Source organism: Sorex araneus, chromosome X (genome assembly GCF_027595985.1).
Source record: "Sorex araneus isolate mSorAra2 chromosome X, mSorAra2.pri, whole genome shotgun sequence".
In the NCBI taxonomy this organism is placed as follows: Eukaryota; Metazoa; Chordata; class Mammalia; order Eulipotyphla; family Soricidae; genus Sorex; species Sorex araneus.
In genome coordinates, this window is record NC_073313.1 from 308994614 (window position 1) to 309019179 (window position 24566).

The 24566-nt window shown below is 41.2% G+C and overlaps 1 protein-coding gene across 1 annotated transcript in view; it reads left to right on the forward strand.

Annotated features, from left to right (window-relative positions):
* SLC9A2 (solute carrier family 9 member A2) overlaps positions 1–24566 on the forward strand; it is a 99307-nt gene that overhangs the window by 43125 nt on the left and 31616 nt on the right. The window contains exons 4-5 of the mRNA XM_004617920.3: positions 14422–14639; positions 15120–15322. Of these exons, the coding sequence (XP_004617977.3) occupies positions 14422–14639; positions 15120–15322 (421 nt within the window). The remainder of the gene's footprint in view (positions 1–14421; positions 14640–15119; positions 15323–24566) is intronic.

Genomic DNA, 24566 nt, shown 5'->3' on the forward strand with positions numbered 1-24566 from the left:
CATGAGTAATAGAAATCCTTTCCTTAGTTAGATTCACCCGTCCTATGAAACATTTACCAAATTCTGACCACCTGGAACAAAAATTTGAACTTGGCCTTTGATGCTTAGAGTTTCAGGTAACATACTTTTTGGAAGAGCCTCTGGGTCTCAAATCCTCAGTCCGTGTAGCAGGTGAGGGGGCTCTATCTTACCCAAAGCTGACATTTGTAATGGGGGCTCCTGAACTGAAGGAAAGGCTAAGGGGCAAGAAACAGAGATTAAGTATGAAGACACTAAGAGTGACTTTTTGGTATTCTGCTGTGCTAACCCACACCATGCCATGGTTTCACTAGCTTACTGAAACTTTTATTGCTAGGACAAATGCAGACTGCATTTTTTGTAAATAGAGGCCACCCTCAGTGGAACTCAGGGCTATACCTGTTTGTGCCCAAAGGTAGTTCTGGGGATTAAACTCAGGCCTTCATATATACAACACTTGTGCTGTGGACTAGAGTCAGCCATACTGATAATTCTGGTAACATTCCTGCCTGGTCTGACTGGCTTCTTTTAACTTAATCTAGGATTTACACCCCCCCCCCCGCCCGCCCCCAAACAAGCAGGAAATGAACTAACATCAAGGGGAGAAGTAAAAAGAAGCCAGGAAATTGATTTAATAATGGGAAAAGAAATTGCTTAATTTTCTGGACACATTTAGGAAAATATTAAAAGCAAAGAAGCAAACAAAGGGTTACTGTTTTATGGTCATTCAATTTAGTTTCTATCCTGAAAGTTGCCTTAATTGCAGTGTCGTCCCTTGTTCATCGATTTGCTTGAGCGGGCACCAGTACCATCTCCAATTTGAGACTTGTTGTTACTGGTTTTGGCATATCGAATATGCTACAGGTAGCTTGCCAGGCTCTGCCATGAAGGCAGGATACTCTCAGTAGCGAAGTAGTCAAGTTGTACACTTGACAATGTATGTATCTATTGCAAAATGATTACATAGATTAAGTTAGTTGCTATATTGTCACTGAACATAGTTGTGTGTATGTGTGTGTGTGTTGAGATCTTTTTAAGATCTATCCAACATCACTTTATTAACCTCAGTCACTATAGTAGACATTGGATCCCAGAACTTTATTCTTTTTATAAGAGGAAGGTTTTCCCTTTTAACCACCTTTATCCATCCCTTGCGTCTGGTAGCCAACCTGCTCTTTGCTTCTCCAAGTACTGATATTTCAGACACTATAGATGATAGGCACTATATAGTATTTTGTTCACACTAGTGTATGAAATTTATTTTTTATATTTTAACTGCCTAATTAAGGAGATTAGTCTGATAAATAGCAGCATGTACAGGCAGGGGCAAATCCAGTGACTGTCCTGAGCAGAGTTTAACCTGGTCTGATCACATAGAATTTGTTGAGGTTGGATTGAGAAGTGCTCTACCTTCGAAATATTTAAACTATACACCAGGATTTTAAGATTTAATAGGGGAGAGTGGAATCTATTATCAGTGGTTTTTAAATTGATTTCATGTTGAAATGATAATAGATTAGGTTTGTTGGTTTCCGGACTGGAGCGATAGCACAGTGGGTAGGGAGTTTGCCTTGCATGCCGCCGACCCGGGCTTGATTTCTCCATCCCTCTCAGAGAGCCTGGCAAGATACCGAAAGTATCCCACTCGCATGGCAGAGCCTGGCAAGCTCCCCGTGGCATATTCGATATGCCAAAAACAGTAACAACAAGTCTCACAATGGAGACGTTACTGGTGCCTGCTTGAGCAAATCGATGGACAAGGAAATGACAGTGCTACAGTGCTACATGGGTTCCATGAATATGTTAGCAATTTTCTTGTTGCAGGGCTCTGCATGCTGAGAAAATGTGGGCTTCACTCCTGGCCATTCTCCCCCAACTGACCCAGTGATTCAGGGCAGGGCCTGAGAAAGTGGGGCTATCCGGTTCTATGATTTGGGTCTTTGGGGCTTCCAAGGCTGTACCTGGTGGTACTCTGGGGACCACACAGAGCTGGGGGTCAAACCAGGTTTGGCTGTGCTTGGCACTCTCTCTCTAGCCTTATGTTGTCAGTCTTGACTAGTTTCTTTCTGTAGTGTAAACCATGATGACCAGGACATTTAGAATTTCTATTTATGACTTGTATTGTAATTTATCTTAGGCAGCATTAGTCAGATGTTCACCATTTCAGCTGAATATTTGAACCCTTATTGAATGTGATTTACTCTCTTTAATAAAGAAAAAAAAACAGTAGGTAATGAAACTAAGAGAGAGCTGGAGGAGATAAGCATCTCCTCCATTCATGCATATCAGGCTGGTTGCCAGGAGAGGAGGAAAGGACTGGCAGGGGAATGAACTGAAAGAAAACCAAAGGCTCATCTGAGGTGGCCTGTAAATACTAGAAGTCAGAAGAATACCTCTGTGATAAAAACATAAAAAGTTACCGCAAGATCCACTTTTGGAGGATTTAAAAAAATTTTTTTATTAAGGAATCACTGTCATGTACAGTTACAAACTTAAGAATTTTTGTGTTTGCATCTCACTCATACAGTGATCATTTAGCCATCCCTCCACCAGTGCCCATTATCCTCCACCAATGGTCCCAGTATCCCTCTCACCACCCCCACTCCATCCCCCACCACCCCACTCTGCCTCTGCAGCAGGGCATTCCCTTTTGTTCTCTCTCCTTTTGGGTGTTGTAGTTTGCAATAGAGGTATTGAGTGGCCTTCATGTTCGGTCTATAGTCTACTTTCAGTTCACATCTTCCAACCTGAATGTGGAGGATTTTGATACAAGTATTTTAAAACCTGACTGAAAGATGTGATGGTCCCAGAGGAAAAGTTGTCAATACTATAGCAGTGAATGGAGCTCTTTCCAACAGATTCCATGAGTCTGGAGTTTTGACATTTCCCAACAACTAGACTTGTAAACTGATATAATGATTATTGTTCAAAATCATATGTTTTCTTGCCTCTTCTGATTCTTCAAGGGCAAACAGTATGCAATACATGATTTGAATCTTTGTTTTTGTCTGTGATTACTCGGTAAACCAGAAATTCCCAGACTTATTTGGTCTACCACCCCTTTTTCAGAAAAATAAGAATCCCTCGGTGTCACCCAGCAAAGTCTTCCTCTTTACATTGACCAGAGAGAGCACCTCTAATTGTTCCTGAGGCTCCAGGATTACCAGCACTGCCGTGGCAGTGATGCCACTCACTCTGGGACACACTAATGAAGACCCACTGAAAAGACCGAGAGGATTGGGAGTTGTGGTCAATTGTATATGAGCAATAGAAAATACACACACACCCCTGGAGTTCTGAATTACTCACATCATTCGAAGTTTATATATGATTCACAGATGAATCATTTGTGTTATCGAATTTGCAAATGGGTATTTCTGAGCCATGTTCATGGAGGTTGTTCAAGTGGCAAGAGCACATGCCTGATCATGTGAGGCCCTAAGCTTGATACCTGGCACCCCATACACCCAACAGTCCCTGAATATCACATAGATCACCTTGGTAATTCCTAATAATAACCAGATCCAAGCACCTCACTAATGGGCCAGAACCCCCTAGACCTCAGCACCTGGGTTGAACATCACTGGGAGTGATCCTAGGCCCCCACCCAAATTATACAGGGTGGACCCCTATAAGAAAAGGAATAAATAAACAAACCTGCCATGGGATATTTTGTGGTAGTTCTTCAAAACATATAAACATGTTAGAATGATATAATATTATAAGTGATATAAAATAAAATAGCCTTCATGACATATACTTTATAAAGAGAATGCTTAATTTTGTGCAATGCATTTCATGAAATTCTTTTTGAAAAGGAGGTGAATTAAATGACAAATTTTTTAACTCCTTACCAAATATCTCTTTTTGACGGGTACCATGCTCCCAGGCAGTGCTCAGGACCCTTGGAGACCCACCCAGGGATTCTTAGGCAGCTGGGCTGCTTGTGGGTCAGTGTTCAGTACTGTAAGGGCAGAGGATGGAGAGCTCAGGGCAACACCTTTCAATGTTCAGGGATCTCCGGGAATGTACCTGGTGGTGCTCAGGTGCCTTCAGGGCCATATCTGGTGGTGCTTAGGGCCCATCTGGTGTAGGGATGGAACCAGGTGCCCATGTACAAGGATGCACCTTGCCTCTGCACTGTCTCTCTTGCTCACTAGATTACTTTCCAAAGGAGTTTTACAGCATAAAATGCTGATTTGCAATTGCAGTCTCTAGCTTTATATGAATGATGAGAGTAATGCTGAAATCTTTTCTAATAATATTCTGAAAGATTTTATGTTTCTAATAATAAAATGTCAGTTTCTTATAATATAATAATAACTGTAAAATGAGGAAGGATAGGATCTGGTGTGGGGTCCAGGCACTATGTTATCAATTAAGTGATAGACTTTAAAAGTGCTAAAAGAGCTGCACTAATATATATTAATACTAATATATTGTTCACTATATTATTAATATATCATAATGGAAATAATTATTTCTAATATGTTTCTAACTGCAGCATCATCTGTATCATAATATTTTAAATTTACTTCATGATCTGTAACAAAGTGATTATAAGCAAGCAAAATTATAAATCTGATATGAGGATGCTGCATAATTGCCAATAAATCAGTAGTATTTTTGTTTTAATGAAAACTCTTTAAGCGAGGTAATAGTGAGAGGAATTGCCAGCCTGCAAATACTTATGTGAGTGTGACACCTTTGGGCGTGCGGCTAAAATCTGTTATCTAGTCTCTGTCCGAGAGTGTTAAAGCAGGGAACCCAGCTATGGTGGTTTGCGATTACTCTTCTAAGAAGAGGCTGATGCTCCCAGGTCACCTGTTACTCTTTCCCCTTGAGAGAAAGCACTGGAACATACTTCCAAGCAGTTCTCTGAGTGAGAGACCAGTTAGGCTGGCATGGACCCAGGGACTTTCCCTGCCAATCCACTCAGCTGGGAGGAGGCTTCAAGGCTCCTCTGGTGGTGCCAGAGAGTTGCCCTTGGTGTAATCCCTCTTCCGGCCGCCTCTTTCCCCTTATCTCATGGAACATGAGGTCTGGCATTGTCCACCCTTCCCAGCCACCTGCCACATTGCCAAGACTTTGTCTGCCCATGTGAGTGCTCACAGTTAATCCCCAGCTATTTGCGATGACTCAAGTCAACTGGGGTCCTTGTAAGCAGAAGCCCAGCTTCCACAGTAGAGGGAGACTGTGTTACTGAGAAAAATGAAAACCAGATTTAAACCAAATTGAATGATTCAGAGAACCACCTTTTTGACCAGTACAGGTATTGATTCAATCCAGGGATAATAAAACAGGCAGAAACTTAGTTGTTTCCAGTCCTGCCCCTCCCACATCACCCACCAAGATTTGTTATTCTCTCCCTGGAACATAAAGGTCATGCACTCATTGGGATTTATGTGTCTGTAATCCTGCCACTGTAGCTAAAGACTTATTATGTCAAGTCCTGTTTGAGGACATTTCAAAGGAAGGACTGTGGGTAGGTCTTATAGAATTGTGGTCAAATGAGCCTGCTTAGATCTGTATCTGATGACCAGCCCTGTGGCATGGAAACCTTTTGTATTACTGTGGATGGAGCTAGACAGTGTCCTGTTAAGCAAAATGAGTCAGAGGAAGGACAAAAACTGGTGACATCACTCATGTGTAGTAGATAACAAAGCAAAAATGGGAGTTGACTGAACAAACCGTTAACTCAGACTGCAGAACTAAAATTACTCAAGTGTGGGGGGGTGACAAGCTTGTGGAGAAGGGGAGGAAGAGGTAGATTAGAAGTAGCACAAGTACCTCGCAGAGGACCTTAGGCACTTTTGTGGTGGTAGGGGTGCAGTCAGTTTGCACACCCCAGACACTAACGTTGAGACTGTTGTGGCCATGTTATCTCAAGTGCAATTAAAAGGAAAAAGAGAAAAGCAGGTTTGGTTAGCAAAAGGCAGTGAATTTAAATTCACCCTAAACACTCTCCCGGTCAGCAATGGACTAACATTATCAAAGAAAACCGAATCCATTCTGGCAAAGCCTAGTGGAGGTGGGACTAGTACACTTGAGCTGAACGGTGAATGATGAAGAGAAGGAAGAGAGAGAAAGGTCCAGGGAAGAATCTGCTGCATCCAAGAAACTGAGCATGAGGACAATGTTACTGTCCATGCCTGGGCTGTCTTGTAGTCTGTAGATTTTGGGAGTGATAAACAGAGATGAGGCTCAATTGGACTTTTATTTTACCATGAATGGGTGGCATTTTCAGCAGCACTACCTCTTATAGCCTAGTCATCCCTCTCAGGGAACCTGGCATGCTACTGAGAGCATCCTGCCCGCACAGCAGAACCTGGCCTGCTCTCTGTGGTATATTTGACATGCCAAATACAGTAACAATGATTGGTTTCATTCCCCTTGCCCTGAAATATCCTCCGATGCGGCATCACTGGGAGTAAAGAGAAGCTGCTAAAATCTCAGGGCTAGGACGAATGGAGACATTTCTGGCGCCCACTTGAGAAAATTGATGATCAACTGGATGATAGTGATAGTGATGAATGGGTGATTGGAGTGTTTCAATGCTCATTTCACTATCCCATTAAAACATGTAAAAATTTAATAGTGCTCTGGAGTAAGAGGTGATGGTCATGGCTTGGAATCACTGGTACCCACTGGCTGGGGAATCTTCTCTGGGCAGGGGGAGAGGGAAGAACTACTGGGGACAGTTCAGCAGGGAGAACACTCCTTCCTCAGGAGTGACTTCCATGGAAAATGGCTTCTCCAGGGAGAAGATGATGGTGACCTAGACTAGAATCCAGAAATGAAAACTGAGAGAAAGAAACAGAAAATAGGTGGCAGAGTGTGGTGAAATCCCCCCAAATTCTCAGATCTCATGTTCACTCCACTTTCTCTTTCCCATAAAATCTTAAGTGAAACCAAGTCTAGTTCAGCTCTTTTTCTCACGCATTCTTCTCCCTTAAGCCTTCACCTTTAATCTCACTTGCATTCTTCAAACTTTGTTTTATTTAGGAATCAGCTGGAAAGTTTGGTTGGTCCAAACTGATGCCCAAAACTGGGATCCGATTCCATAGGTATAGGATGAATCCTGGGCATTTGCATTTTCCCAGGGATTTCCTGCAATAATGTGGTTTGCAAATGATGCTTTTTGAAACTTGGCTTGCATGCATGTTCCGGAAACAGTAAGAGCTTCCAGAGACACTGGCTCTGATGCTGTTGCCAGTACTCTTGAATCCAGAGATTAATCTGCATTCTCTTCTGGTGGAGGGTTATTGAGCCACTATATCTCCTACCGTATCCCTCCTGCAGCTCACTCCAAGAGTACACCAGGAATTCTCTCAACTGCTGGACTTTCTTGTCATTGTCATGCTATTTTTACTGTCTTGCTGCCTCGAGGCTGAGCTTTGCTATTAGCAGGGTCAGTGGGTTTTCAGTATCCAATTGGCAGACTTGTGATGTTTTGATGCTTTTGCCACAAAGTCACAACTCCTGTAGATGCCCATAACTGATCTATCAACATTAACTGACTTGAATTGAAAGCTTTAGTCCATAAAGGTGAAAACAAGGGACCAGAGCAATAGTACAGCACATAGGGTATTTACCTTTTATGCCGTCAACCTAGGTTTGATCGTGGCATTGCATATGGTTCCCCCAAGTGTCCCCAGGAATAATACCTGAATACAGAGCCAGAAGTAATCCCTGAGTATTGCCAGGTGTAGCTCCAAAACAAACAAGAAAAGGTGGAGACAAATCCATGAATTGAGCAAGACTTTGAAAAAATATTAAATTTTTTAAAACCATATTTCAACTTTATTTTATTTTAATTTGGAGATCTAAAGAACCTATTTTTATTTTTGCATTCATTTGAAAAGAGAATTTTCAGTTGCATTTTCTCACATGTCAGACTCATTTTCTCTTGGTTGTCTCTTGTTCAAGAGACAGAAGAGGTTTCCCAGAAGAGGCAATCCATTATATTGTAAAGTCATACTCTGGAATAATTAATTTCCCTCACATGAGTGAGTACTTTATTTTGATAACATACAATCTGTTCTGAGTCACAATTAGACCTTATTTTATAATTACTCATCATTGCTAGTGCTTATTACTGATTACTAGAGCATGTTTATTTTTGTATTTGGAAGGTAGTCTTTATTGAAAATATTCCACCATTATTTGGGCTATAGTATTCTGCAAATGAATCCATACATTATTTCCCTTTTTGCTTTGATTTTGTGACCACAACCAGTAGTAACAGGGCTTATTCCTAGTTCTGTGCTGAGGAATCTCTTCTGGCAGTGCTTGGAGGACCATATGCACCAGTTAGAATCAGGGTCAACTGCACTCAAGATAAGCATTATTTTGTTGTTGTTGTTGTTGTTGTTGTATAGGGCTTATACCTAGTGGTGTTTGAACATCCAGGACTACCTAAATATTACCCATGCAAGACATGTGCTCTGCTAATTGAGTTACATTCATCAGCCCTGAATGCAGACTTTTTTAAGATCAAACACAAATACGGAAAGGGGACAAATGAATATTGCAACATTCTTTTACCAGTTCAATTCTGAGCAACTTAGATCATAAGTAAAAGTCTATTTTTTTTTGTTTTCTTGTTTTAGGTTTTGGTTTTGGGGCCATATACAGTGGTGCTCAGAACTTACTCCTAACTGTGCTCAGGGATCATTCCTGGTGGGGCTCAGGATCATATGGCGTGCTGGAAATCAAACCCAGGTTGGCTGTGTGCAAGACAAGCATACTACCCACTGTACTATCTTTCTGTCCCCCCACCCACCACCAAACACTTCAATATAAGCACTTAAAATACTTATTGAGTTAACAGTAGTAATATGGCTTTGCCTTAAATATGCAGATTGGGATAGAATCTATATCTATATCTACATCTATATATTTTACCTTCCTAATGAGAAGTTGTCCTTCACTGTTTACCTTTGTGGATTGTGACTATTGAGATTAAGGATATTCACTGAATTAGGTTCAGTCAGCATTAATTGAACCAACACTCCGTACCACTACCTGCATGGGTCTGTACTAGTCATGGGTGAATGCAAATCCTTGTTCCCAAATCCCTGTTCCCTAAATCATTCATTGAAACAGAAAGGAAATAAGCCCCTGTGGAAGACTGGCTTCATATACTGCTGGGATAGAGGCATGAACTGTAATAGGAAAAAAAAAAGTACTACAATTTTCTCTTCATAAAATCGTCAAATCTAAATGTAAAGTCTGTTTTTCTCTCCAAAGACTCTTTTTAGATAGTATTATCTGGTCTGAACTTTGTCTGTGTTGTAATTAGAGTGATGTAGTGATGAAGAAAACCACAATTGCTAGTGAATATAAAAACCACTAATTATAGTACTTTGGCTTCTTCATCTCTAAATTGGTGATAATCACCATACATTTATGTTAAAATGTAATGTGAGACAAGATAATAACAAAGCAGAATGCACCCATGCATTCTATACATACCCTCCTTTACTCCATGTTGCCCATGAAAAGTAACCTAACTCTTGTCAAAATATAGACATGCTTGAGGATTTTATATGTACCAGGTGCAGTGATGGAGTTTGAAAACAAAATGACAAACCATTGCAGGAAAAAAAATGAACCTTCATATTTGTGTCTTCTTAAATCTGTCCTCCATACATTCTCAGAATTCTTCTTGAAAAACAGCTCTTTTACTTTCATCCAGTGATTTTTTAAAATTAATATATCCCTCCATGAATCTGTATGGTCATTAATTCAGACCTCTTAATAAATGCTATATCACTTGTTTTATCTTTCATGAAGCTTCCAGTTGGGTAGGGAAGAGAGATATTAATGCTCTAATATAAATATAACCTCACATTTACCTTTCTAGCCTTAGAATGAAAGGTAAGCTCTTAAGTAAAACAGTTACAGTATAGTTTGTCATGATCTAGCCCTACTTTCTTGCTTCCTCATCTCTTCTCTTCCACCTCTAGTTCAGCAAAGAGTCATTTCAGAGTTTCCCAGGATGCCGATCTCTCTTGATTTCTTTCCTTTTGCACAAGTATTATCCTCCATTAATTACTTCCTCTTTATTTCTGGAGAGGTTTGGAGATTTTGCTCAAATATTTTCTCTTTTTAAGCAAAAGAGACAACTTTCTTTCTGCGACATCATTTATATAATCATGACTGTTTCTTCTCTTAGATGTTCAACTCTTGAAGAGAAACAGCGTTTTACTAGCTCTTGTCTTCAGTAAAGAAGTGCAATCTTCATCTAGAATAGATGCTAAGAACATCTTGGTTTATAATAGATAGTTATTCATGATCATATTACTTAAACATAAAAACATATAAGCGCTGTGAACATGAGGATTTGATTTAGTGGCATGAGCTAATTAGAGAATGACCCTGTTGAAAATATAAAAGGCCAATAATTTCATATTGAAAGCAGTTTTAAAGTTAAAGAATCCAGCTAGTGTTCTCTAAAATGTGCTGAGTGTAGGTTGTTATTTTTGGTGCAGATATTATAAAAATTGATGTTCAGGATAATGATGCGAGTCTGAACTTTTAGTCATGAAAGCCTTTATGTGCTCATATGATGTTGAAATCATACTACCTTTCCATAGTATAATTTTTATATAACTGTAATGTAGTTGACATAGACTTGCATCCATGGCACTCGTGCTCTTGAAGTTTTAACCAGTAAAGCTGGTCAGATACCATCTGTTTGCTTTCTAGCTGTCTAATTTCTCATGATTCTCTTAGAGAAATAAAAGACACAGCCTTTTACAGAGCGGCTGGCGATTTGAGTGTGGGTAGTTGGGGCCTTATTTCTCTCTGTTTCAGAAAGTCTGTTCTGGACAGAGACCGTCTCCTATATAGCTTGTTTACTCTGAGTTGCTACTGAAGTGGTCTGACTTCAGGTCAGAGGATAGCGGGACAGAGACCCAAAATGTCTTTGTAATGAAAATACCTCCAGGCCTTTACTTGAGAGACCACATACATTAAGATTATGTGTGACAGACTAGGAAGGGGAAGTGTTTGTTCCAGGCTGTTCACTGTCCTGTCACGGACATGGCCATCCTTCCTGAGTGGAGCAGTGTTGGCTTTGGTGGTTTCTGGCATCCCTTGGGACATTCCTTCCTTGGTGTCTCACTTGTACTGAGAGTAAGCAGCTTTAGTTACAGTGAGGTGTCTAACAGACACCCACATCTCTTCTGGGATTATGTTGTGAACAGAGAGTACAGAAAAATGGGCCTATGGGCTCTGATGCAAAATTCATTTTGTTTTAATTACTACACCAAAGTTACAGTTTTCAGTTATTCCTGTATATAAATTCCTTTTGTTGTTGTTGTTGTTTATAAGTTTTGGGACTACATACCATGGTGCTCAGAGCTTACTCCTGGTTCTGTGCTTTTGATGATCACTCCTGGCAGCCTCTGGGGACCATATGTGGTGCTGGGGATGGAACCTGGGTCAGCTGCATGCAAGGTAACACCTCTACTATCTTTTTGTCCCTTGGATATTGTTGAGTTGCTCACACAGTGAATGAAGTTGGCCCTTTGCCTTTACAGTTTATATCTCACCTAGTGGGTATTGGAAGATCTTCAAGTGATATGTCTAGCCCAATTAACAAAGCTCTAGTCCTCAGTCTTTTAAAATTCTGTTAAAATCATCCCTATTGAAGAAACATTGGTCTTCTCACACATAGGTTTCAGATATACAGCATATACATCAGTTTTTGAACTTGAATAGTTCAGATATACAGCATATACATCAGTTTTTGAACTTGAATAATAGGAATAGGGTTAAAATGGAACTAGCTGGGTTTCAAGTCTACAGGAAATGTTGCATTTTAAAAACTAAAATGTCTGGAAGAATCTGGGTAGTGAGTTCTTTGATTTCTTTTATTCTCCACATTTGTATTTCTGTTGAAATGTATTATAATAAAACATCCAAAGCATCTTTTCTAGACAACTATAGAATTTCAAGAAGTAATTCCACCATTATAGTTTTTATCAAGTTTCACCTTGCCATTACTCTTTTGAAAGACTCATTCTTAAGACTCACCTTGCTGTGTATCTTAAAAGACTCATTTTTGACCCTTTTCCTTGTAGCACAATCCAATTTGGGTTCTTGATCAAGTTAATATAGCCATGTCCTTTTTATTGCACTGGGAAAATCCTTCTTCCTTAGCTCTGGTTAAAGACAAGCCAACATTTGAAGGAGGATGTTCAGAGGTGTGCAGGGCTGGAGGTTTCGATTGAGGTGGGTTCTGGGGTACTGCCCATGTGTGCTCACTCTGAAAGGCACCACACCCTGTCCTGTTCTCTCCAGCCTCTGTTTCCTGTTGGGAAGATCCCACCTTGTCACAGAGTCAGAGTCCACACTTGCTTCTGTCACTGAACATATGTGCACAGCTTTGATCATGTCTATCTGGCACATGTGTTGGGGGACAACAAGCACACAAGGGAAATGAATGCTGATAACAGTGTGGTCCCTGGATTCTGGTGACCCCAATGATCCTTATCCACAGAACCTGTGGTCATGTGAACTTGCATGGCAAAAGGGTCTTAGGCTAGAGAAATGACACCAAATGATCTAGGTGGTTCCTTTGTCATGAGGATCATTTGATCATTAAAGAGGCGACTTTAACGTGGTCATGAGTCAATGGATCAGGGTGAGTTTACAGGTGAGAAGGGATGCGGTGCGTGTTCCTCCTCTGAGCTCCAGATGAACCCACAGGCCTCTGATCATCTTTATTTCAGCTCAGTGAAAATGAATTTGGACCTCTGACCACCTCTGCCAAGGTGAGATGAGGTGTCAGTGATATTGTAAGCTACTGAGTTCTCAGTAGTGTAACTACCTTAAATTCATACAGACACATTGTACTTGAAAACATAAGGAAGAACATGGCTTCTTGGCCTTTGGGCTTAGGTCAAATATAAAAATAAGCAACAACTTGGTGGGAGAAGGCTTTTTTCCATCTGAGATAATTAGACTCAGTAAGAGCTAACAAAAGGGAAGGCAGATTCTTATAACAGTCCTAACTGAGAGGTAGACTGCCTAGGTCAAAGGCCTGGCATCACCAATCTAGTCTTCAGTCAGTAGCTCTGTTCACCTTTGTTCTCTCTTCTGTAAAATGACAAAGATAATAGAATTGCCTTCAAAACTTGTAATGAGGTTTAACTGACATAATCCATGCAAAGAGTTTGCACAGTACCTGACAAAGAGGAGTGCCATAAACCTTGACTTTTCTTAGATAAATCCTCAGCTACCACCATATGGTGATGACTGCCAAATTTTCTTAGCAGGGCTAGTAAGATGTTCTTCCTTATCACAGGAATCATGCAATCTCATTCATATAAATTTAAAAAGATATCTGCTGATTTGGGGTACAGTGGCAACATGGCTAAAGTTATAGTCCTTGACTGGGTATGGCCTGTGTTGTTTTAACCTGGGGCACAAAAATCTCTGTATTTGGGGGCTGGAGAAATGGTACAGTACTTGCCTTGTTCATAGTCTGATCATGCACTACATATGGTCCCTGGAATCCTGCAGAAGCAATCTTATATCAAAAGAAACCTCTATTTTGTATATAAGGAGCAGGCCAATTACAATGAAAAATGTCTGAGGGTATCTGTTTATATTTTAGCACTCTGAGAGCCCTTCGATTTATTTTCTCCAATGTTCACTGTTGGAGGGTGTTCATAAAACACTGGAAAGCTACTGAGGGTAAGAAGAACTGTGCAGTGTTTGTGGGCATATAGAGTCAGTGAAGTTTCAGAGTTAGGTGAATGTAGAATATAGAATATGGATGTCACGAGAAGGAAAAACCAGTACTCACAGACCAAGGGTTGTGGGAAGCAAAAGCTTTTCCTTAGCAATTTGCTGTCTGTTCACAATTTCAAAATTTCTTGGAAATGGAATCAGTACATAAGTCAAATCCTGGAACCCAGGGCTGGGAATGAAAAAGAGTGAGACTGTCTCATGAGTCCAAGAAATACTTAGTTTAAGATACTCAAAAACAGCTGGTGACCAATCAGAAGAAGGGGGGCATTGAGGATTTATGGTGGGAGAAGTTCAAGATGACCACAGTTTTATGTTTAGGATTTTAAACAGTTGTTTAACATTTCAGGAAATAGAGGAATACAAAATGATGGAACACATTTTATAGGTAAGCAGGGGGCTTTGCATTAATTGTGAGGTTGTTTTACTTGTGATGATGGCATGATAACCTTGGGTATTGATGAAACCATTCAGAGAGGGTATGGTTCCTCAGGAAGCAAATTACATCTAAAAAAGAATTAGTCAATAATGTTATAGGCATAGGCAGAGAACAGAGCCATCATACAACTCTTGTGTGCTGACTCATGTTTGGTTAGGATTATCCACATGTTGAAATAGAAGCTGTCTCTCTTCCCGCAGAATCACTGCTTGTGCGATGACTATGAATAAGTATGTAGAGGAAAATGTGTCTCAGAAATCCTACACAACCATCAAGTACTTCATGAAGATGCTGAGTAGTGTCAGCGAGACCCTGATCTTCATCTTCATGGGCGTGTCCACTGTTGGGAAGAACCACGAGTGGAACTGGGCCTTCGTCTGCTTCACTCTGGTCTTCTGTCTGATCTGGAGAGCGCTGGGTAATGAGCTTTTGTTGCCTCAGCGAACATTGAGCTGCGCATGCTGCGACAGCGGGACTCTCTCCTCAGCCCTTGCTTCTTCACTTGGTGTCTGCATCTTCCACAACTTCCTCCTCCTCTTCCTTTTCTTTATCCTCCTTTTCCCTTCTCCTTTTCCTTCTCCTCATTCTCTTCCTTTCCCCTTTGCAAATCCAGAGTTTGCTTCCTCAGGTACCAGCGTGTCTTTTCTATAAATCAAATTCACCACTCTTGGCTTCTTTGATTGCACCTTTACAGCCATTATCCTGAAACCACAAAGGTCACAGAACCTTTCTTGGGGTCATGCTGGTACGATGGAGAGAAGAGAACAGACTGGCAGGAATGCTGCTCATGGAATTTGTCCTGTTGTGGGGACTTAGAGGGAGTTGTCAGAATTTAAAATTCTGGCCTCATCAGATTCTGGCCTCACATCGCATTTTTGTCTGCTTGTCTTCCTCTCAGGTGTCTTTGTACTGACACAGGTCATTAACTGGTTCCGGACCATCCCCCTGACTTTTAAGGATCAGTTCATCATTGCCTATGGAGGCCTCCGGGGTGCTATCTGCTTTGCTCTGGTCTTTCTCCTCCCTGCTGCTGTATTTCCTCGGAAGAAGCTGTTCATCACGGCTGCAATTGTGGTCATCTTCTTCACTGTTTTCATCCTGGTGAGTAGAGTCTTCTCCCAGCAAAGCCTGTGCCCTCAGTTAGCGGACACAAGATCTCAAACCATCACTGGGATGCGGAATGACAAAGATTTGTCAGATCACATGCCTGATAGTGCCAAACTGGCATTTCCTTATGATCCAGTTGTGCTAGGGAAGCTAAGAAAAGTCCAGTTTAGTCCCTTGCCCCATTCAGAGGAAGCCCTACTTAAGGAAACTCAGTGAAGTGATCCAAGTTTATGACTGGAAATATCAACCTCATTTGCTAATACTGATCATTCTTCTGACTCTCTAACAGTGGCCAAGTCAGTTGCTGATTGTAGATTGACCTTCCACTTAGCTATTTGACCTAAGTGGACTTCTCAGCAGTGTTTGTGTGGAATCGTAGGGTGGGGGAATGCAAATTTTGCAGTCAGGAGGTGGGAAGAAGAGCACAGACCTGTGTCTAGATCTTTACCTGGCAAGTTGAGCTCTTGGAGTTAATGAGGCTTCATTATTGAGAGATGTATTGAGCCCCTGCAGTAGGCAGAGAGTGCTTCAAGAGCTTCAGAGCCCATGAGACAACAGATCACAGACCTCTTTTTGTCCCTGCAACATTTACATTCTGGAGACAGGGGGAGAGGCTGATGCTCAAAATAGACCAGGCAGATAAGCAGTGGGCAGTGTTCATTCAATGAAAGGACCCTTTAAGTAGGAATAGGTTTCTTTTCACTTATCTTTTCTTCCTGTCCCCTTTCACTCTATTTTTCTCCATCTTCTTCCTATTCCTTGGGGCAAAGGGTGATGTCAAAATGGCAGGCTGGGGCTGGAGCAGGAGTAGGGGCAAGAGAGAGAATCTGGAAACACTGGTGGAGGGATGTTGACTCTGGTGGTGGAATATTGTTGGTCAAAAACTCAACTGTGAATAACTTTGTAACTCAGGTGCTTTAATAAAAATAAAATTTAAGAAAAAAAAGAAGAAATAGAGACTGGACCTGCCAAGAATTACAGTAGTAGCAAGGGGCTTCCCATTGACAAGAACAATAAGGCAACAATGAAAAGAGTAAAGACATTTGATCAAAGGTTTGTGAGAAGTGAATCAATTAGTGAAAGATTTCAGGTGACCAGGAGTCGGGGGCAAAGGTATGGGTGCAATGAGTTTTGGGCTAATTTTTGCCAGGCCTTTGGCTGGCAAGTCAGGAGGAGAGATGTAGGCCCTAAGTAGTGCATGAAGCATTTGCACTTTGGTTTTTTCCCCCACAGGAACTGGGGTCACTGATGTATTGCCCAGATATATAGTATGTCTTGACTTGTTTTGTAGAAGCCTCACCATCACAAGAAGGGACTTTCACAACACTCTTTCATCAAATGGGTGATGCTGCCCTGGGGAGTGTGCCAAGACAATGGTGGGGGCGGGGGAGAGGATCTGGGGAGGTAGGTGGATAGGGGGTTGCTTGCTGATTGCTGACTTCCTCCAGGAGTCACCGAGTGATTGTTTCATAAAAGGGGGCAGGAGACCCAAGGACCCAAGGCCTGAGTGTGAACGCAGCATGGAGCCTGACATAGATGTGGGCAAATAGGGCCTTTGGGGGCCTGTAAAACAGGCAAAGAGCTGAGATCTCCTGCCAGACTAGAGGTAACCAGAATTCCCCCTGGGTTAGACTTGCGGTGTGAGAACTGGATCCACAGGAAACACGGGGCTGTGCAGCTGCAAAGATTAGCTTTTATTCTTATAGAAATGGGTATTTGGGGAGAGGAGAGGGTCAAGGGGATCTGAGCTCAGTGATGAGCTTGCTTTTATTGAAGGCCCACAGACAGGTGGAGGTGATGCCCAGCAATGTAATGTGGGCCTGGAATTCAGAAAAGAGCTCAGTCCTCATTGAACAGCTGGTCTTTGAACTACAAAACTAGACTGATTGCCAAGGGAGTGAAATATGGATGGAGGAAACCAAAAGTCATAGTGGACGTATTAATCAAGTTCTTGTACCACTGGGCATGGCACCAAAACAAAACGGTACAAAAGTGATCTGATTTATTACTTTCAAATTCTGCCAAACTTGGAAAGTTAACCAATTTTTCCTTGAGTATTTTAACCTCTGGAGCATTCTCAGAGAGAATGAGGGCTTGAGGGGCAAAGTCAGGCAGGAAGGCAACGGAGAGGGATCAAATGCTTCTTCATAAACCAAGCACCAGCCCTGCCAAGGATTAGGCAATGGTCTGAATTGCCTTCCCAAGCTCTGGGAATGGTAGGTGTCAAATATGAGCATGAAATACAAAAATAGAACCATGTCAGGCTAGAGCAACTAGGAACTAGGTCATTTGGAGATGAAGCTATCACCCATGTTGGTTTACATTCGTTTCTCAGATAGTTACAGTGGAAAACTGCCCCTCCCACTGAGACACACACATCAATTATAAAATCCAATAAAAATGAAAATAAAAAGATGTCATTCCTGATAACGCATGTAAAACACAATTTAAAAACTTTTTAGCTATAAGATTCAACAAATGGAAATGGTCACTTCTCTAATCAGAGCAACCACAGCATAAGAACAACAAAAAAGGCATTATCAAATGTATGCAGTTGCTCATTGACTGTGTAGGTGAGGATGATTATTGTATAATATCCGGATTCCACCAAATTTTGGTGGTTTGCAATCATAATGAAATGTATTCATAAATGTTTGCTTTTTGATGTTCCAAGCCTACAAACCCAATTTGAACAGCTACAATATTCATCAATATCTAATCTGGATTATAAAAGTTTTCATTTTTTCATTTTTATAGATTAAAGATAAGAGACAGCAAATGAAATTAATGTAATAGCTGTAATTGATGTTGTAAATAGAAAAAGTTATTCTACCACTGAAGTGATGTGGAGATATTTGGGCTCAGTCTTTGGAATCTTTGTCTCTTTTTCTCCTCTGATGAGGGTTTGGATAACCCCAGCCTGGCTCACAGGGATACCAAAGGGAAATTGTTGTAATAAAACACTTCTCTCTTCATTGTCTGATCCCATCAATTGTGTGCACAGATTGAAGACCTGTGACATTGCTGGGTGCCTTGAATCCAGCCTTCTTTCCCTCTCTTCCAGTTTTCTACCCAGAGCTGATTCTTAAGAAACTGAATGTAAACAGACATGCACACATATAGGCACACATGCACACACATAACACTCTCTATAGAAAGGTCATTTCTTCAAAAATCAAAGACATAAATTTGGAAAGTTATATGTACACCCATTTTCACAGCAGCTTTCAATACAATAGCCAAAACAGGGAAGCAACCCTAGTGTCTAATAGTGGGTGAATGGGTAGAGAATCTGCATTACTTATACACAATGGAATACTATGCAGACCCTCTAAAAAATAGTCATGTAATTCATAGCAACTTGGATGGAACTGGCAGGGCACCCTGTTGAGTAAAATAAGCCTGAGGCAGAGGGACAAGGACAGGATGATCTCACTCATCTGTGGTATATAGAGAAACAAATCAAAAATATTTATTATCAATGATAATAAAGCTCAGCTACTAGGGTGCAGACCTGAGATCACCTGGCTTGTGGAGAGGAGGGCAGGGCAATAAACAAGTTGACTGGAAATAACTTGGGAACAGAGGTGGGGGGTCTTGAGCACATAATGTGCTAATGGATATAATAGTGTGCTCCAGAACTGTAACTGTCAACTGTCAAATAATGGGGCAGGAAAGGAAGGAAGGACTGTTAAGCTGGAGGTGACATGGGATGAGGGAGCGATCATGTACTTTTTGGTGGGTGGGGTGGGCAGTAACTATGTACATCAATAACAAAATTTTGAACACCATTGCAACTCATTACCTAAACCATCATGAAAATAATTAAAATCGTAATTATAGATAAAAGAGAAATAAAGAAACCTGGAAGGAAGTAGTGAATGGCTTACAAGCATAGTTGAAATAACTAAAATGGTTGCAAAAATATTGCGTCTGACTAAGAAATATGTATTCTTCTTCAAAGCATTTTTGTGGTGGAGAATGTCATTTAAATTTGAAGTCCCTTTTCCATTATTTTGAATATTCTGGATTCTTCTATCAGAAATTAGCACTATCTTTTAGGGAAGAATTTCACCTGATATAGGGCTTATTATTTGATACCAAGTTTAATATTGAAAATGAGCTTTGAGCATTCCTTAAGTCATGCTGGTGAGTAGGAAAATAGCTTCTTTATGAAGACATTAACATGTAGTAATGTAATTATCACATGTACTCACATATATAGTTGGTTCATGAATTTGTACATATTAAAGACTGTATTATAATGTAGTCCTGCTCTGAATATTAGATGAATAAACAATTCTGATTTCTTAGACATGTAAATTCATTTAATTTAAAAGATAACTGCTTATATTAAGAATATATAAACTGTATTACTCACTTCAAACTTCTTTTTAACAAATAATTAGTAATAAAATTAGTATTAGTAAATAAGTAATATAAAATACAAATTCTAAAAATAGAAACAATGCCCCCCAAATAAAAACAAGATAGAGCTGATACGGAATCATTAAGAATCATTAAGTAGAAGCAAGCACAGACATTAATATAAGGCTGCTCTAGGTCAAGCTCAGTCAAAGATCTAGATTAATGATTTTGCACGTGGGACCCCAGGTTTCATCCTCAGCACCACACGGTCCCCTGAGCTCTGTTTGAAACAGTCACCTCTGAGCACAAAACTGGGATTAGCTCCTGATAACCACAAGGTGTGGTCCCAAAACAAAGAGAAAAAGGAGAAGAGTGAGGCTGTTCTGGGTTGATATTCTGGCCCTACCCCTAACAGCTGCTGTGAGGCTGTTTACTTAGCCCTGAGATCTAGATAATGGCCATAAAGAGGAAATGGCAAGAGGGGGTGGGAGAGGAGGGGGTGTGTGTCTGTCGATACAATACTGATAAGCTGCTATTTTTTCATCCTAACATTAAGTACATTATTGGAATCAAATATTTATTATTTCATCAAGCCTTATAATTATAACAGATGCCACACAATTATGGAAACTTGTTCATTGGTAGAATCCCACCCAGTCACTCCAAAAGCAGGTGGTATGTTTTTACAAGGTGCCACTATGCCCCTCCAGTCAGTGTCCAGAGTCTGGCCGAGTTTGTGATCTCCTTGAAAGCTGGCAATCTCACCTATCATGTGTTCATAGATGCTGGCAGAAGACACACAATTCCTGGGTCAGAGGCAAAATGATATTTAAGGAGAAAAGTAGTAGTCAATGACTCCTACTGATTCATGTCCACAAGAGGTGAAACTGAGGTCCATGGTGGGTGTGTGCATCTTTGCGTGTGTATCTGTGTGTGTCTACATATTTTGTGTTCATGTGTATCTACATGTGCATTTGTGTGTGCACATCTGCAGGTGTATCTGTGTGCATGTCTATCTGTGTGCATCTGTGCATGCGTGCATCTGCATGTGTATCTGTGTGTATGTATCCATCTATATGTGTATAACTACATATGTGTGTTCATTTGTGTGTGCAATTGTGTGTGCATCTGTATTTGCATATCTTTATGCACATGTGTATCCTACCTCTGTCTGCACATGTATCTGTGTCTTCATGTGTATCTTCATGTGTATGAATCTGCATCTACATGGGCATGTCCATCTGTGTATGTTCATCTGTGATCGCTGTGAGTGTGCATCTGTGTGTGTGTGCTCATTTGTGTATGGGTGTGCCTGGATGACTGCACTCCAGACAAAGATATGTGACTTGAGGGTCTTTGTGTTCAAGATGGCACTCTCTCCTTTTTCAGGGCTGTTTGTGGCCTATGCACTCCAAGTAAAGGCCTTGCATTTCCAACTTCCCCTGTAAGAGTTCTTGGGATCATGAAGATATTCCAATTGCTGGAGTGTGTGCCATGCATATGGGGTCCAGAGTTTGGTCTCTGGCACTGCTTGGTTCTTGGAGCTGCTGAGTGTGACCAACACAAATGGGTCTGAGCAGTTTTTGCCTCCCTAAATGGAGATGCAGCTGTTCAACCTGCATAGAGGCTAATGTTCCTGGGAATGACCCCCCTAATGCTTCTGAGCACCAACTGAGAAGTATAACACCCCCCAGTTTAAAAAAATGTTCAGGGTACTCAGAAGCATGTGGAGCATTTGACTTTAGCAAATACCAAATACACTTTTCCTGACTTCGCTCTTTAAGCTGAAGGGATAGTGCCATTTTATAGATATTCTATGGATTCCTGGATGTTCTCTTTCTTTTCTTTGTTGGTCACAACTGGCAATGCTCAGGGATTACTCCTGGCTCTACACACAGGAGTTACTCCTGGCAGTGCTCAGGGGACCATATGGGATGCTGGGAATCGAACCTGAGTTGGCTGCCTGCAAAGCAAACGCCCTACCCACTGTGCTATTGCTCCAGCCCCTGAATGTTCTTTACTGTGTTAATGTAAATTGTTACATAATACATAAACATATATAATGTAGCAATGACTCATTCCTTTATTTTTATTAATATTTGCCATTTCTGAGTAGAGTTTTATAGAATGAGAGAAATTTTATTTTATTTATTTTATTTTTAATTTTTTAAAAAAATTTTAAATGTGGGGCCAGAGTGATAGCACAGCGGGTAGGGCGTTTGCCTTACATGCGGCCAACCCAGGTTCAATCCCCGGCATCCCATATGGTCCCCCTAGCACCGCCAGGAGTAATTCCTGAGTACAAAGCCAGGAGTAACCCCTGAGCATCCCTGGGTGTGACCCAAAAAGCAAAAAAAAAAAAAATTTAAATGAATCACCGTGAGGTACACTTACAGACCAAGTACCCATCCCTCCACCAGTGCTCAGAATGAGAGAAATTTATTCTGTACTTTGTACACCGTACATACAATGAATACAGTGATTAAATCTTTTTTAAGTTGGAAAATGTAGGTGAATAAGCCAAATAAAGAGAAAAAATACATAAATGAGGGACTGGAATGATACTACAGCATGTAGGTCACTTGTCTTACATGTTGCCAATTGGATTTGATCCTCATAATCCTATATGGTTCCCTGAGCACTTCAAGGAGTGATCCCTGAGTGCAGAGCCAGGAGTATGCCTTGAGCACCACCAAGGGTGACCCAAACAAACAGCCCCCCAGAACAGAACAGCAGTATAAAAAATAGCAAATGATAGTTCTGAGGGCTATTTTTGTTTGACCAAGCAGCTCAGTGAGTGAAGTTGATGCTTGGTTTGGTTAGACCAGAGGAATACTGAGAAATTTGAATGGTGGGAACCAGTATTTTATTTTGAACAGACGCTTTGGCCTGCTCCAAGTCTAGGTTGAATCAGCATCTAGATGTGGAATCATCTCAACATAGATGTCCCAGTCAGCAGTTGCATAGGTGCATCCAGAATTTACGGAAGAGCCAAGTGGGATATTTAAATTTGAGACCTCTCAGTAAAACGCTAAGTTTTGGAGGATGAGTCTGGGAGAAAGTACTTAGGGGGTGATTATCAAAGGAGCACAGAAAGGATGTTATCAGCTCTGAAAGCTGAGGCCAAGGATGTTTTGCGAAGCAGACGCAGAGTCTGAAAAGTGAGCATTAAGGTGGAGAGAAGCAGAACAAGGCTGCTGGAGTCAGGTAAAGAGTGTCCTTTGGGGGAACAGGTTCTAAGCCCCCTTGGCAAAAGGCAGCTGCAAGCAAGGATGGAGGAGCTGGGAACTAAGTAAGGGTGCTGACTTTGAAACTTGGAGACATGTGGTCTTTCTAAGTGTACTGGGGGCCAGTGCTAGGGGTGGAATTCAGCTGATTGGCTTTCAGAAAGGCATTGAGAAGAGAAGGAACTTGAGACAGGTATAGAAGGTGGTTCTAATAAGATCTGGTAGAGAACAGGGGCAGAAGACAGAGAGGACAAGGTGGCAAAGGAGGGTTCTGTTCATTTCTCCAAACCCAGGGCCATAGCAGTATGTCTGGATCCCAGAAGTCCTGTGGAGAGACGGAGAAACTTTGCTAAAGCTGTGAAGACGGGCTAGAGAGGGAGTCCTGTAGCAATTCAAGTCCTGAATGAGAGACTCTAGTCTCCAGACTCCAGTGTGAAGCATGAGTGCCTATGCTAATACACCTGGACCTCACCCAGCTCATCCCATCCTAGAAAAACTGGTATAGTGAGGCTTAACGCATGTGCAATGCCTCATGTAATAGGGAAGTGAAGCAATGTTGGAAGCGGTCTTTGAGAAATGGGCACTGTTTCTACAATGTTTTCTGGAAACTGCTATATCAGAAAGGAAGTAGATGGCTGCTAAACATCTCTATCCTGTTTTTTCCTCCCCAAAAATTCATTTTTGAAAAATAGTTTTTATTAGAAACCTTTGTCTTCTTAGAGAGTGAGTGAGTGATCATTACTGAATCAGACGAAAAGGTACTTTCTTCCTCATCTGACTGGGAACAGGAGAGGTGGAACATTGTGATGGTAATTAATGATGCTTGGCCACTAGCATGATTAATGACATGCCTGTGTTAGCCCAGTGCTGTGGTACTGTATGCTTTGGCTGTCATGCCAAAGAAATGGGTAAGCGCTTCACTTGTGTGTTGCAAGTATATTTTTCAGTGCTTTGATAAAAACTAAGGGTTTCTTCTTTCCTTTCATTTTAACCTGTATGGATGGCTACAGACTAGTTTGCCTAAGCCTTATCAGCTTACTCCACAGTACCTAAATTAGAAAGTTTCCAAAGTGAAGTAAGGTACCTTCTTAAATGTGTTCTCCATCTCTCTCTCTCCCTCCCCCTTCACTCCCCTCTCTCCAACTTTCTCCCACTCTCTCTCTTTCTCTCTTTCTCCCTATCTCTTTCTCTCCCCTGTAACCCCTCTTTCCTCTCTATAATTCTTTCCCTTTCTCCTCTCCACCCTCTACTTCTTTCACTCCTCACAGTCATCTAGGATACAATATCCATACAGGGAATTTAACAGCACAGCGGGTAGGGCGTTTGCCTTGCTTGAGGCTGACTGGGATTCGATTACTCCGTCCCTCTCAGAGAGCCCAGCAAGCTACTGAGAGTATCCTGCCCACACAGCAGAGCCTGGCAAGCTACCCGTGGCTATTCCATATGCAAAAAACAGTAACAAGTCTCACAAGTCTCACGTTACTAGTGCCCACTCGAGCAAATCGATAAACAACGGGATGACACTGCTACAGTGTTATATACAAAAATACCATATATTGAAACTCTAAAGCAAATGAATTAAGGAAGAAATAAAGGAGGGAGAAGAGGAAGTAGGTAGAATTTATTCACTAGTATCTAATAAG